Below are 15,554 nucleotides of genomic sequence, written 5' to 3'. Positions count from 1 at the left end.
TCCCGATCATCCATTCGGATGCCATTAGCCGAAGCTAATTAACCATTTGTCAACATTTAAGCGTTCGACGATCTAATATCTGTTCTAACGCAATATGGTAACATTCATGATAAAGTATTTTATTATTCAACGTATATAAAAAAGAGAAGGTGCAAGTCACCTACCTAGAATAGGTGCACGTGCTGCCACTCCATGCAATTGTCCAGTCCCCACAGCTTTCCCTGTACCACCAGGGATTCAATTTTTATCAACAATACAACCAACATCACATCTTCATTTAATTCTCATTCAACTAGTATTCTCAAACTATTCACAAGGAATTTTCTTTAAGATCTCATACTCTTACTCATTTTAATGTTTATATTCATTCTTATAATTTTGTTATCAAAACCATCACTCAACAACAATTCCAAGCAACGATTAAAAATTGTCTAATTCCGATCAATTAAGCTTAACCAACCCAGAACACTATCTAGTGTCTTAATCATAACTAAAGTTGTAAAACTCAGTTTTGGGCATGATTTATCTCTATGAAAGGCTAAACATAGAGATACAACTTTTATGAAGAAACCAATTTCAAATTATTTTGTTTTAAGGCTTAAAATCAACAATCACAATAGCCCCTTCTTTATAGCTAAAATTTTGGACAACGAGGATTTTCATTCCTTGGAAATCCTTTTCAACCTCTAACTTATTTTCATGCAAAATCAACATCATCCAAGGTCATTTGGCATCATTAAATCACAAATTCAAACCAATCCTAAAGCAAAACATTCAAACAATTTCCCTACCTCTACAATATAGCAAGATTAGACCAAAATAAGGAAACTCATTCCTTTTGAGATTTCTCCTATTATTATTATTAATACAACAAAATGATAAACTATTCATTTTCTTTCGCTTTCTCCTCGTGCGATTAAACATATACGGCAAACCTTAACAATTAATATTCTCAGATCATTATCACAACAATAATTTCACCCTACTAATTAGGATCCATGACAACCTTCATTAACTAACCATTTGCTAAAAACACTTATGGCTAGCTTTAAATATGTTTTATTTTTCCAATTTTTTTTCATTTCAATTTCTTCATGGTTCCACCCCATTTATATCCACACAACCAACAAGTTAGCTTTCTCTTCAATCAACATGTTCTATTCAATCAACATGTTCATATAGCAATGTTCCTTACTATTCTTACACAATAATCATTCTTCCCCTCATATAAAGAATACACAATTAATCTATAATAATACTAATAACAAGAACATATTTTACCATTACATCTTCCATAAAACCTACACCCACACAATTCTAATTTCATCAAAACATGTATTTAATCAAGATTACTACATTTTGCCAAAACTAGCAATAAATTCAAAAGGCAATAAGTCATCAACCTCTGATTATGGTTTCAAACCCAACGGTTAGACTACATATCATAGATTTGTGCATAGTATATCTCAAAATCATAATGATCCAACAGTTAAATCTCCCTAGATCCGAAGAAAACCAAGCTTACCTGAAAATGGGCGATCTACTGTTCAACATGCATGAAACCTTGCCGGAGAAATATGTTTCGATCTCCACCGTCCAGAATGAAGGTAACATCTAGGCGCACCATATATCCAAGAATGAGCATGATCCAACGGTGGAAGAGAGAGATATTGGCCAGCGACCAAAACTGCTCTACAGAATTATTTCCTTTTGTTTTCCAGAAAAGTTCTGATGGTGATTTCTGTCAAACGGATTGTGTTCCTTCAAATCCCTCCAGTTAGTTAGTAGAGGAGTGTGAGAAGAACAATATATCAAAAACACAACATGATCCAACGGTGGATTATAGAGATATGGCCACCGGAGTATTATTATTTCTTCCAAATTCTGCACCCCTCTCTCTAGCGAATTCTCCATTGTCTCTCCCTCTTTTCTCTCTATTTTTTTTCTTTTCTTTTCCTTAAAATGGTGGCCTTTGGTTGTTTTAAATGTACATTTTCCTCTAATTACAATTATGTCCCTCATTGATGCCTTTATGTATTTTATTTTATTTTTCATGTAAACTATCCGGTTTATTTCTGCTTAATCGCTAGTCTTTACTGAACTCCGATTGGGATGTGATCTTTAAACAAGGTAGGAAAACATATTAATAGACTTCATGCAAAATTGCATCCCGATCCGACAATTAGATCGAGAGCTTTGCTTTCTAATATAAAATTGGTCATTTCATGACTTTTCATAAACAATCTAGATTTTTCTTGTTCAATCTTCACATAAAATCATATCAATTGTCCTTCTAACCCTTTAAGGTCATTTTATTATTTTGGAATATATTCATTTTAGAATTTCCACGTTTACTTATTTATCGGGCTTATTACCGTTTTAAAATAACATCACTAATTTTAATCGGTGTTTGCACTTTCAGTCCTACCCTTTTCATTGCATTATCCTTTATTATAATGTATCCTTTATTACCTTACTTATTTCCTAGAAATATTTTGTCATTTTTCTCATTATTTTATCCATCAAAACACGTTACCAGTTTCTCTATCCTTATGAATTCTAAATCAAAATTCATTTTATGGAGGTCATCTTTTCCATTATATATCATTATTTATCTATTATTTCTAATCTTGGTTTCCATCATTCATTGAAATATTACCACTTTCAGTCTTACGTTTACATGAGGGTTTACGCATCTGCATATTTAAATTATAATTTTCCAGGGTTTCATAAGGATTGTAAAGGATATAACCAGCCTTAAGATAACTCAATAAGGGAATAGAAACCTAAAACAACCAGCACCCAAATACCTCCTCTCATTTAAAAAGGGATATAAATGCAAGAGAAGAGAGAAGGTGACCCTTTCTCTTCCCAAAAACCAGCCAATTACATGCAATAAACCTTCTCTCTCTTTTCTAAAGACAAAACCCTTAAACCCAGCTGTATACACCTCTCTTGAATATTAGAAAGGAATGGAGAGTTAAAGAAAAGTATAAATGACTAAAACCTTAACAGGAAGAGGAGTGTAGGAGGCTGGTTGGTGTAGCTGGTGAAGGAAGGAAGAAAACCGAAACTAGAGAGGAGGAAGAAGGAAAAAACCAAGATTTTAGGGGAAGAAAAAAATCATTGAATCCCTTTCTAAAGCTACTAAAAATCCTAGGGTATGAACTAGACCTCTTTCCCCACTTGTTCTTGAGACTTTGAGACCAAAAAGAAGAAGAAAACCTGAAGTAGATGACCTAGGATCCTTACATCAGCTGCTAAGGAAAATTGGACTAAAGAATGCATGAAAAATAGGGATGAATGAGGGGGCTAATTCCAAAACATTTAACAAATAAATTGGATAATTTTAAACACACAAACTAAAGAGGAGGGCCGACCGTTGAAAAGGCTGGACTAAATGCAAATGTAATGTGATGTAATGCATGGATTGTGACCTTGTTAGAACCTTAGACCATGCTAGAATCAAAACAGAAAGTGTATTGGTGCTAATGACGTGAATTTTACTTGTGTTTGATGAAATTGTGTGATAATATGTTAGAATGATTTTATGTGCATGATTGCGTTGTCTTTGAACCTTAAAAGAACATATTATGTTGATGCCCATATTCTATTATGTAATCGACAAAATTGTACGGTTATGAACCAAGTGAATGAAGGTGTATTTGTAGCATGTTGTTGTGATTATATTTTTGTTAAAAATGTCAAATTTCATGTGTAAATTAGAGGGGCCAATGGACAACAATGTTCGACCAAGAGGAAGAGGGGGAAACAATAAAGGGACCTTGCATGATCCTTAGAAAGACAAGATATAGGATGGAAATGATATCCTTATATGATGTGCATTGATTAGTAGGGGTGAATTTAGCATGATGAAATTGAAAACATCGAAGGTATGGTTTTGTGTGCTAACGATTTTTATGTTAATTGTAAACCATATACACTGATGATTTTAACGTTAGCTGTGAAACTGTGTTACGTTGATAATTTTTGAGTCGATAGCGACTTAGTTTTTATTAACAATTTTTGTGTCAGCCGTAAACCATATGCACTAATGATTTCAGAGTCAAATGTAAAATTGTGTTGTGTTGACGATTTCTAAGTTGGTAACGACTTAGTTTTCGTCAATGATTTCTGCGTCAGTTGTAAACCATATGCGTTGATGATTTCATCGTCAGTTGTGAAACTGTATTGCATTGATGATTTTTGAGTCAACAGCGACTTAGTTTTTGTCAATGATTTCTGCATAAGTCGTAAACTATATGTGCTGATGACTTCAATATTAACTATGAAACTGTGTTACGTTAATGATTTCTGAGTCGGCAGCGACTTAATTTTCGTCAACTATTTCTACATCAGCTATAAACTATATGCGCTAATGATTTTAATATTAGTTATGAAATTGTGTTGCGTTGACTATTTCTAAGTTGGCAGCGACTCAGTTTTCATTAAGGATTTACGTGTCAGCCATAAACTTTATGCACTGATGATTTCAGCATCAGCTATGAAACTGTGTTGTATTGACAATTTCAGCGACTCAGTTTTCATCAACGATTTTTGTGTTAATCGTAAACCATATGTGCTGATGATTTCAGAATTAGCTTTGAAACTGTGTTGCATTGACGATTCCTGAGTCGGCAGCGACTCAGCTTTCACCAATGATATCTAAGTCAATAGTAGCTTATGTGCACTGGCGATTTCTGCCGAATCTTGTGTCAGTAGTGAATCAGTTTTTGCTGCTGAATTCTGTGCCACCCATGAACCATCTTTTGCTATCGAATTCTGCGACAAACCTTCATAACATAATTGACTTAAATACTTGTAACGATTTCATGGTATGATTGTGTAATATGTAGAACACTTAAATGTGAATGTGTGTATTCTTGAAATATATATGGTGATGAGTTATATGATTATTGAATGCAAATATGCTAATTTATGATCATTGATATGTTAGGTAATGCAACCGAGATCGAACCTTCGATCAGGAAAGGACACCCCACGAGAAGAACAAATAGGTGGTCTCTACCTTCCTCTTACATAATGCTAATTTATGAAATGTTTTATTATGAATAATATAATATCGTATTAGTATGAATACCAAGTCGTCAAGGAATTGCTTATTTTATGATTGATGATTAGATTCGGCTAATTGCATCCTAAACAGATGGGCGGGATGAATAATTGATTAGCTTCAGCTAATGACATTTAAAGTGGATAGCCATGATGAACAAATGATTAGTTTTTGCTAATGGCATTTGAAGCGGATGACCGGTATGTGATTGATGATTAGCTTCGGCTAATGGCGTTCTAAGTGGATGATCGGGATGAGCAGATGATTAGTTTTGGCTAACGACATCCAAAATGGATGGTCAGGTTGTGATTGATGATTAACTTTGGCTAATGTCATCCTAAGTGGATGACCAGGATGAATAGATGATTAACTTTGGCTAATGACATCTGAAATGGATGACCAGGTTGTGATTGATGATTATTTTTGGCTAATGGCGTCCTAAGAGGATGGCTGAAGTTGAAAGTTATAAGTTGATTCCAATAATTGATGCGTTCATGTGTACTATGTTTTGTATGTACCAAGTATATGAAAGAACTATGATTGTTATGCTTTAAATAGAAAGTTAGGATAATGTTTTCTTGTAACTATTTATTTGCTTATCATTAATTATTTATAATTATTGTAAAAATTTGTGTTGTAGTAGGGACGTCACACCAACAAGTTGCCTAAAAACCCATCTCATACGATCCTATTTTTGCAAAGAGCATGTAGTTGCATTTTAGATCATGATGTATTTTATATGAACAAAATATAATAACTATATAATTGTTATTCAATACTTTTGTTTAAACTCGTAATGACTATTATTAGTGTAGGGATGCAAACTTATGACTATGTACATATATTATAATGCAGACTTGTAATTATGCAAATATGATGTTATATGTATGTGTGAGAACTACTTCTTATGAAATGTTGATTGACGTTATTACATATGGATCATGCCTCGATAACGAGTGGAAATCAGCTTATCAATTTCCAGAATGATATCATGATAAACAAAAAACAATTTGCCATTGTTTTGGCTTTGAAAAAGCCGGGTTGTTACAATATGACTTGGATTCCAAAATAAACCACCATTAACCACAAAAGACCCAATAAGGTATAGGTACCAAAAAATTCATCTTGATTTTGTGTGTGTAGGAATCAAGGGAATATAGGGAGTGGTTCTTGAATAGTGTTTGCTCAAGACACATGACGTTAGATGATTCATTGTTCTCAAACATTACCAAGATCAATGGTGAGAAAGTCATCTTTAGAGACAACTCAAAAGGAAAGATCATTGGAGTTGACAATATTGGAGGTAAATTCTCTCCCTTAATAAAAAAGGTGTTTCTTGTAAATAGTCTAAAACATAATTTCCTAAGTATTAGTCAATTGTGTAATAAAGGCTACAAAATTACATGTTGACCATGCATGTTGCTTTATCCTTGAAAATGATAAAGTTCTATTTGTTGGTAATAGAAAAGGAAATGTCTATAAGATTAAGATTAATGCATGCATGAGGAAAGAAATTTGTCTTGTTGCTAGCATTAATGATAGTTTTCTTTGGCATAGAAGACTAGGTCATATATGCATGACCATTCTTTATAAACTTATAAAAAATGAACTTGTTAAAGGTCTCCCTCATATTGCATTCAAAAAGAAAAAGTTACGTGATGCTTACCAAATGGATAAACAAGTAAAAATATCTTTTAAGAGCAAAAGTCACATTTCTACTGAAAGACCTTTAGAATTGCTATACATAGATTTATTTGGAACAACTAGACTTAAAAGCATAAGTTGTAATAGATATGTGTTTGTAATTGTGGATGACTTTACAAGATATATATTGTTGTGACATGCATGACGTCAAATGACAAAACTGCCTCTTGGTATGAAAGATGTTTAGGTTTAATCATAGTTATGATTTGAGGGAGTCGCCACTTAGTATCATGGTTTCTAGGAAACCTATGGTTTGCGAGAGTTTGAGTAAGGTGACTAATTATGCTAGGGGAAGATGCATCACCCCCAGTGCACCTTATCTAATATAAGCTACATTGTTGATTGATTGTTAATTTAAGTCATGTTTCTATTCATTGGTTTCATCTAAGGTTCAAAGCAGATCTTTATTTTTGAAGAAATATCTACCTTATCAGGTTAGATCCTAACTATTCTAAGGCTTTAATTTTAACATTACATTTATTTTCTATTTTGTATCTTTAATATCTAAGGGTATACCCTAATATTAAAGTCTATAGCTAAATCCTAATACTTTGAACACTAGTTAAACAAATTAATTGTTGTGAGATTTTTAACATTTTGACCAAATCCTAATGGATAATCATAAATTGGTTACGATATCCATTTTGTATTTTTAAAACATGAAAAAATATGATTTTTTTCACAAGATAACATTATTTTATTTAGAATTTGGTTGCATGCACGAAAACAAAACATATTTTTTGTGTTTTTAAAATGAGGAAAATTTTTAATTTTTTTGGATTTTTTAAAATTTTAGAGAAAATTAAGTGTTTTTAATATCGGGTCCGTATCTTATAGTGTAAGTATACAGTCCAATATTAAATGAATTTTTTTAAAAAATATATATTTTTGTGTTTTCCAAAATAAGGAAAATTGTTTTTTCTTTTTGAATTGTTTTTTGAAATTCCAAAGAAAAATCAGGTATTTTTAATACCGAATCCGTATTTTATAGTGTATGTCTACAGTCCATAATTAGACAAAAAACTATTAGAAAAACACGTAAGGGATCCATAAATAATTTCAAAATAGTCCCTGAATTATTTCAGAATTATTTGAATTTTTTAAAGGCATTTTTGACTAGACACAAATAAAGAAAATATTAAAACTAAATGGAAAAGGGCGAACCAAACACGCTTTTAGCTTTTGGTTTGGACTTAGCTCAACTACATGGCTCTGGTCTATTGGGCCTAAGGCTTAAGCTCATGCACATAGGTTGGGCTCAAGTCATACCTAACCCTATTTGTTGGGTTGATAAATGACCCAATAAGCTTTTTTTTTTTAAAAAAATATGGGTTGGACCTAGCCTAATTATATAGACCGAGTTGAAACAAGGTCCAACATTTTCTCTCTTTTTTGTTTGCAAATGTCAGATGCAGAATGTGAATTAATTCACATTCTGCATATAATCTAAGGAAAGAAAAGAAAAGAGGGATTACCTAGACCAAAGAAGGGTGTTGGTTGGTGGAGTTTTGGATATGACATGGTAGTCTCAGTTGAGGTCGGTGGTGGTGTTGTTGAGAAACAAAAGTACAATGCTCACTAATGTTTCTAAGTTGTCTTGATGAATTCATGCATGTTGCATTTTAGGAAAGTCAAAACGAAAAAAATTATTAAGATTCTAGAACCACAGGATTACAACACACATCACACAATAAAATCTGGGATCATTGGACTTTGATACCACCTGATACAAGTAGAAGCTAAAGACAACAATTAAATAAAGAACATAAAATATTTTAATGAGCAAAAGGAGTTGTAGATATGAGCTCCAAATACATAAGTTTATTATATCTAAAATAATGATAATGAAGTCTACCTCCTTAGAAAGTTTACAAAGCCTTAATTAGGTTAGAAACCATATCTCAACTAGAAAAAAACCCTAAATAATAAAGAAAAGAAGCATAAAATCCAAAATAAAGCAAGAAATCTAAAAATAAGAAGAAAAATTATAAAAACTACCAAAACAAGGGGGCTCGACGAGATTTTTGATATCTAAAGATCTAACGGTCTGCGTAGCAATGTAGTGACTACTATAGGGAAAACAACTTTTGAAAACTCTTATAAAAATCCAAGCATGATCTAACAGTCAGAACAAAAGTTATAGCTTTTTTAAGTTGTTCTTATAGTCTGGCATAACTAGATCATCTCTTAGGCCTTGATTTGTCTCAGTAGTTTATAAATGTATCTGCTAAGCCATCCATATAATCTGTTTAGGGTAGATCATCATCTATTTATGGCAAACTCATACCTGACTACTCAGAATTACCTATTATCACAAACCCAACTACATTAATTCTTTGGTCATGTATGCTGGTTAGAAATAACTAAAAACATGCTTCATTTTTATTTTATTTTATTTTTATCTATTGTTGCTTCTCCCAAAGTTTATCATGGCTTTTATGTGTTTACCTTTTGGTGTTTTTACCTCTATTTTTTGTTGTTACTTTGTTTATCTTAGTGGTTTCCTATCGTTGTCTTAATCACGATGTTATTGATTCTCAACTAGTTAGTTTAGTTTTGACCTAAGCATTTTCTATCTTCTTTCATCATCGTCCTTTATAGGCTTTCTACTATTCATGCTATCATAAATTATTTTTGGATTATTTTAATTCACATTTTTTCTCTCTTCAAAAAATACAAAAAAATAAAAAATAGTATAAAAAATTATAACAGTGAAAAGAGGATGCCAGAACGTCCTAAAAATGGTTAAATATTGGTTGAGGAGGTTAAAAAATACAAAGATTAAAATTTTAACAGTATTTTATTGACTGATGAGAGCTCTGTTGACAAAGAAAATTCAATTTGAAGAAGAAAAGTCCAAAATCAGATGTTTATGGACTCAATTAAATTTTATTGAAGGTTTAATTGAATTTATGGAGGGTTTGATTATAAGAAAAATTGATTTTAAAGTCAATTTAGGCTTTAATTAGAAGAAATTAAACTTCTAGGGTCAAATTATAATTTTTAAGAGTTAATTTGATCAAATCAGGAGCTTAATTGCATAAATATTGAAGTTTGATGGTCAATTAGGGACTTAATTGAAGAAATCCAAAAAAAGGACCAAAATGGAAAAGACGCGTAAATAGAGGGGCTGTAATTAAATTGAATCAGGGGCCAAATTAAAGAAATTAGAAGTTTATTGCTCAATTGAGGGTCAAATTGCACTAATTCGAGACCAAGGATAAATTTGGAAAAGGCGGCAAACTTCAAGGCCGACGCTTGAATTTGGCGGGAATGCAATTGAATTGATTTTTAAAATCAAAATTGCAATTGAGGACTCGATTGAACAAATCACAAATTAGAGACTGATTTGTACTTTGACATAAGTTTGGTGCCATTTTCATTTAAATGAAATGGCGCATTTTGCCCAAAACGGCGTCGTTTCATACACTATTCATTAAAAAAAAGAAGCCCAAAACGGTGTTGTTTTGAATGGCACTGTAGCCTTTCTTCTTCCCCTAGATGCATAGAAAACAGGGGAAGAAGAAGGTTTTGTTCCTCTATTTTCACCAACGTTTCTCGTCTCCCTTTCTCTCCTAAAACTCAAAAAGACGCCGACCATAACCCTACTTGCATCAACTTTGACCCGTGGCCTACCACGGGGTGGTGAAAAAACAGAGGGGACGTGCCCCTCTAGCGGTTTTTTAGGGTGGTTACACAGTGGCCGCCCCTGCCTCTCTCCCCTCTGTTTTACCTATAAATACAGAGGGGGAGAGCACAAAAAAAAGATAGAGCAGAGAAAGGAGAGGCGAGAGGACCGAAAAAAAGAGAAAAGAAAAGAAAAGAAGAAAACAGAGAGAGAAGAGGTTGCAGCCACCGCGAACCACCCAACCACCACTTTTGCCACCACGAACCACCAAGCCACCACCTCTGCCACCGCTTCTGCCACTACAAGCCACCGCAAATGACATCGAACAAGCTCCTCCACTCTAGGTAATCTTCTCCTCTTCTGTCCATGTTCTGTATTTTTATATCGTAAAAATACAAATCGGGTATTAAAATACCCGGTTTTTGTCAACTTAAAAAAATTGAAAAAAGAAAAAATTGTTTTTGTGTATACAGCCAAGTATCTCAAAGCTAAAAACTCATATTGTGTTTTTCATACACCAAAAAACAATGTTTTAGCATGCATTTTGGCTTTAATAATTAGTTTATTGAAGTCAAGAGAACATTGGTCAAAATTTCAAAAACAACAAAAATTTTATTTTGTTTTGTTTTAATATCAGAGATTACAAATTTATATGTTAAACATATTTTTGATATTAAAAAAAAGTTTTTTTTTGTTGACAATATAGAACAGTTAGGTTTTACCTCATTAAGATAAGAATTTTCTTACAGAGGAGAGCTTTTCTTAAATCTTAGACAGACAGGACTAACAATTAGAAACCAGAACAAGACTTTAGATTTTATCAGACAACAAAACAATGCAGCTTACCTTAGGTAGGGTGTAGTTGGGGTGTTAATACCTTTTCTTTACGTAACTAGTCTCCGTACCCGATCTTTGAGATCAGTTAGGGTTCCTAGTGACTAGAATACTAGGTGGCGACTCTCAGTCCATATTTTACTAATAAGAGACAATAATTCTTTGTCTCTCTATATTTGCCAGGTAAACCATTCCATTTTACCTTAGAGTGTTGGACTATCGTCGCGACACCGCACACGTGCGACACATGCTAACAGGTCTATAGGGTGCAACCCTATTATTATTGTTTTTGGGTTTACTTGGGCTAAGCTTGCTAAGAGGAATAGATTGAATTACAACATAGGTATATTTCTATTAAGCCTTTGGTTTCTCTCACTTATATATTTTTTTTGTATCCCTTATTATTGGTAAGAGAGTGTTTTAATTAGTTAGTGCATCTAATGTACATGTGCTATGATCATCGTAGGCAATAATCTTGCCAATAGAGTAGGAAATTTGAATTAAATTGACATTTAGTGCCTAAAAGAGTTTCATTATGCTTTTTATTATTCACGGTAATTGCCCAGATACATTCATTGTCTGACATCTGTTAGCATCAAATTAAGGATAATTGTTGTTGTCTTCTCCTTCGTTTTTCTGATTTTCCATGTATCTGTATTGAGCTTCATGATCTTTCTCTCCTTCTTCTAGAAAGGAAAATGGATGATTTTGTCATGTTGAATTGCAAGCACGCATACATACTTGCTGTTTTAGCAAAATTGTTCAGCTGTTATTGATTGAAATAAATTAATGTATGGGTTCAAGATTCTCATGCAGAATTCATCACTTGAAAGTCTTTAGCAGAGTAATGAAGCAATTCCCAAATATGGCACAGAACATCTAAAAAATATTAACTGTATCTTACCTTCTTTCTATGACTTTTCAGAGAAACTCGAGCAATATCTTCTCCATCGCTGTCTCAGGTTGGTCGTTGTGAACAAACTATTGTAGCATAACAATTGCATATTACTTGAGTCTTAAAGTGAAGAAGATGCAGCCAGCAATTTGGAATGATTGTTCGAACAGACAGGACCAGATCCTATGTTATTGGTCCTTGATGATGTCGTCCCAGATCATAATATCTTCTTCACAGGATCAAGTTTTGAATAGAAGATTACAAGGTTTTAGTGATATTAAGATACGAATTTTCAAGTTTTGGACCCACTTGTAGATTGAAAACGTTGAATTTTTCATATGTCATGACATTTTTTTTCACAAGTTGGCATTACCACCAGATGAGCAGTCATATACTCCAGATCAACATATTTTAGAGGAGAAGAATATGCTTATTTGATCAATTTGTATCTGGTATTTCACCTTCAGCACAAGGCATGCATGCATACAAGGCCTAATAGGTGATTTTTTCTATAATATGTCAAGAATTTGTTTCACAATTGCCTTAATGAGAATTGTTTATTGTGTCTATTTAGTATTGAATATTTTCGTAAAAATATTATATAAAATTAGAATGGGTCAAATTATTATACCATTATACAAAAATTTTGTTTCATACTGTCAATTTTACCATGAGGTTTGAATTCTATATATATATATATATATATATATATTAAACAAACATGCCCCCCACTACCATTGAGTTTGAATAATATAGCAAAACGTAACCCACTAGATTCGCCCAAAAATCAATACTAACAGTGTTTTTGTTTTTTTTAATCCTCTGCTTGTCATCGCTTTGCATCCCTAAACACCAGTAATGGAATTATATACTCATTGAAGTTTATAAACCTTTTTTTTTTAACACAATGACAAGACGCCATAAACAGGCCGGTACTTGAACACTGTACATACTCGTACGAATACCCTGAAAATGTTACAAATTAACACTACAAAGATCCAAACCAATTATATCACTGGTAAGATCTATATAACCGTGTTAAGCAATTCAGTGAACTCCTGTTTTAGATCCGGCCTAAAAAATTAGAGATTACACCATGGAATCCAGGTGAGCGACCTTCAAAATTTGAAGAGTATATATTCAATTGCATTTTGGATGAACACTCACCATGAATAACATGATTAACATCCTAATTCTATAACACCATTGTGCTGTGTTTGATTAGTGTCCTGTCCAAGACTAAAGATACATAAGCAACAAAAACATAATTAGTTGGAGCGACAAAAACCGAGATAAAATAAATGTTTCTCGAATAATTTTAGAGTGAATTTCAGTCACCGTGTCTGTCTTTTCGGTCTCAACACAGTAATCAAGCGCCACTCAAATTACCAATGACAACTCTGAATAGGTTAAAAGAAAGTACAAGTAACAAGAACTCAGCCATATCTCTTATTGCAACACTCTACTCCAACACCAGCAAACACACATGCATTCTTCTTAGATTGCAGAACTTTACTTCAACACCAGCAAACTTAAATGCAAAGATTAACCATGGCAATAGGGAAGAAGACAGAAGAAAAGTTAAGTTCAAAGAGAAGACAGATATGACCAAGAAAACATGAGTCTCAACCATCTCACAGTCTAGATATTTTAAATGTTCACAAGAAAGCACCCATGAAGCATAAACTCATTTCCTTTCTCCAAAAAGAAAAGATTCTAGACAAAATGCATAAATTTATCAATCATAGATAGTGCAAGACCCATGTCATTCCAAACCAAATACAAAAAAGGGACATCAACCTGCGTAAAATCCTAAGTTTTGGAACCACACAGTGAATTCTTGAGCTATGAACATTATAAATTCTTACTACGTGCTCTGGTTAAACTGCCCTTGATTCATAGAGAACTCTCCTCCACCACCCTGGGTGGAATTCTGGACATTATCCGATGCGGGTTGCTTTACAGGTGGTCTCGGATCTTGACTCCAATTCTGTCTTTGCACTGTTTCTCTCCTCTCAACCTGCATTGTTTCACGGCGCCTATCATACCGAGGTCGAGGCCTGTTCCTAGTCTGCTGCTGCCTTTCATTGTACCTATATTGGGGCCTATGGATGACCTTCCCATCCTCGTACAAATCCCCTGATAACACAACACCAACAAGATCAACAAAAAAAATAACCCATCATAATTCACAAAAACCATAAAAAAGGAGAAAAACTTAACTTCCCATCATTATTAAAAAAACCCACCTCCATAATCTTTGTTAGGAACATCAAGATACGAGTCTGGCAAAACCCAAAGCACTCCAGGCAACGCTATTCAACCACATAAACAAAATTACCACAAGGCAAATTAGAGCCAATTCCTTCAAAAACCCATAGCTAAACTTCTCTTTTTCTTAAAAAAAACCCTTAAACCCTATTAATCAAAAACCCATTTTCATTTAAAAGAAAAACCTTAAACCCTATGAATCAAAAACCCAAATTCATAAAAGAAAAACAATACCTTTAACTTTATAAGAAAGCTCTTCAGATATTAAAGCACCAAACCCAGTATACGTCGTCGTAGAAACGGAATAAATACTCTTCTTTGCTTCCTCCTCACTATCAAAAAACACCCATAAAAAAAAAGTTTCCTTTACAAGAAGAAGAAGAAGAAGAAGAAGAAGAAGAAGAAGAAGAAGAAGCATTACCTGCCCAAAACAGAAGAAAGGGTTTTGACATAAGCGCTAATCATTTCTTCTTCTGTGGGTTTGGGGTCATTTGGAAACTCCATAACAATAAGCCAATGATTATAATCACAGCCATCGAGAAGAATCGTTTCTTTTGGCGGCCGATTTGTCCAGTTTGGTGACGGGTCGTTTAATGGAGAGTAGCCCGACCCGGTTGTTTTGGATCGGGTCAGGGTTTTGAGTGAGTCCGGGATAAGTGGGGTTTGGATTTTGTTGAAGAGAGCAGGAGAGAAGCGAGTGCGTGAAGAAGAAGAAGAAGATGAGAGAGCTCGGGTTAGGAGCGTTGCTAAGTTACGCCTGGCGGTGATATACGCCATTGCTGCTTGACAACTCTGTGTTTTGAAGATGGTTTCGATCGATGTTGGGGTTTTATTGGCATGGCCAAAATTGCAACCGATTTTTTTAAATTTTTATGTTAGTAAAACTATATATAATTACCAAAACCACCCTTATATATATATAAAAAATTATTGTGATCAAAACAGTAAACACTTCAAAGCTGACGTAGGTTTACCTTCGTATTATTCTTTTAAAAATCTCTAAAATAAAATAATGTATAGATAAGTATTTTATAAAAACTAGTTTTAATATTAGTTTTTTTTAGTGTAATAAATCAAATGAGTTAGTCTTTGATATATTTTTATATTAATTTTAGATATTGAATTTCATTTAATATCCAATTATTAAT

General features: G+C 33.3%; 1 protein-coding gene across 1 annotated transcript; it reads right to left on the bottom strand.

Moving 5' to 3' along the window:
* Nucleotides 1-13,849: 13,849 nt before the first annotated feature.
* On the bottom strand, nt 13,850-15,255 carry LOC133696320 (multiple organellar RNA editing factor 3, mitochondrial-like). Its single transcript, XM_062118483.1, has 4 exons — nt 14,828-15,255; nt 14,641-14,738; nt 14,385-14,450; nt 13,850-14,274 (listed from the first exon to the last, which is right to left on the bottom strand). The coding sequence occupies exons 1-4, from the start codon at nt 15,181-15,183 to the stop codon at nt 14,003-14,005; spliced, it is 792 nt and encodes a 263-aa protein (XP_061974467.1). The 5' UTR covers nt 15,184-15,255; the 3' UTR covers nt 13,850-14,002.
* Nucleotides 15,256-15,554: the final 299 nt, after the last annotated feature.

This window comes from Populus nigra, chromosome 6, assembly GCF_951802175.1.
Source record: "Populus nigra chromosome 6, ddPopNigr1.1, whole genome shotgun sequence".
NCBI classification, from domain to species: domain Eukaryota; kingdom Viridiplantae; phylum Streptophyta; class Magnoliopsida; order Malpighiales; family Salicaceae; genus Populus; species Populus nigra.
Note: the sequence above shows the minus strand (reverse complement) of the source record. Positions and strands in the feature narration are given on the sequence as shown.

Bases quoted from the DNA above. Each gene is read 5' to 3' on its own strand.
- LOC133696320 (XM_062118483.1), bottom strand. From the start codon at position 15,183: ATGGCGTATATCACCGCCAGGCGTAACTTAGCAACGCTCCTAACCCGA. The intron at 14,739-14,827 runs GTAATGCTTCTT...GTTTTTTGATAG, and splicing joins CTTTCTTCTGTTTTGGGCAG to TGAGGAGGAAGCAAAGAAGA. The intron at 14,275-14,384 runs GTGGGTTTTTTT...TTGTGTTATCAG, and splicing joins TCCTAACAAAGATTATGGAG to GGGATTTGTACGAGGATGGG.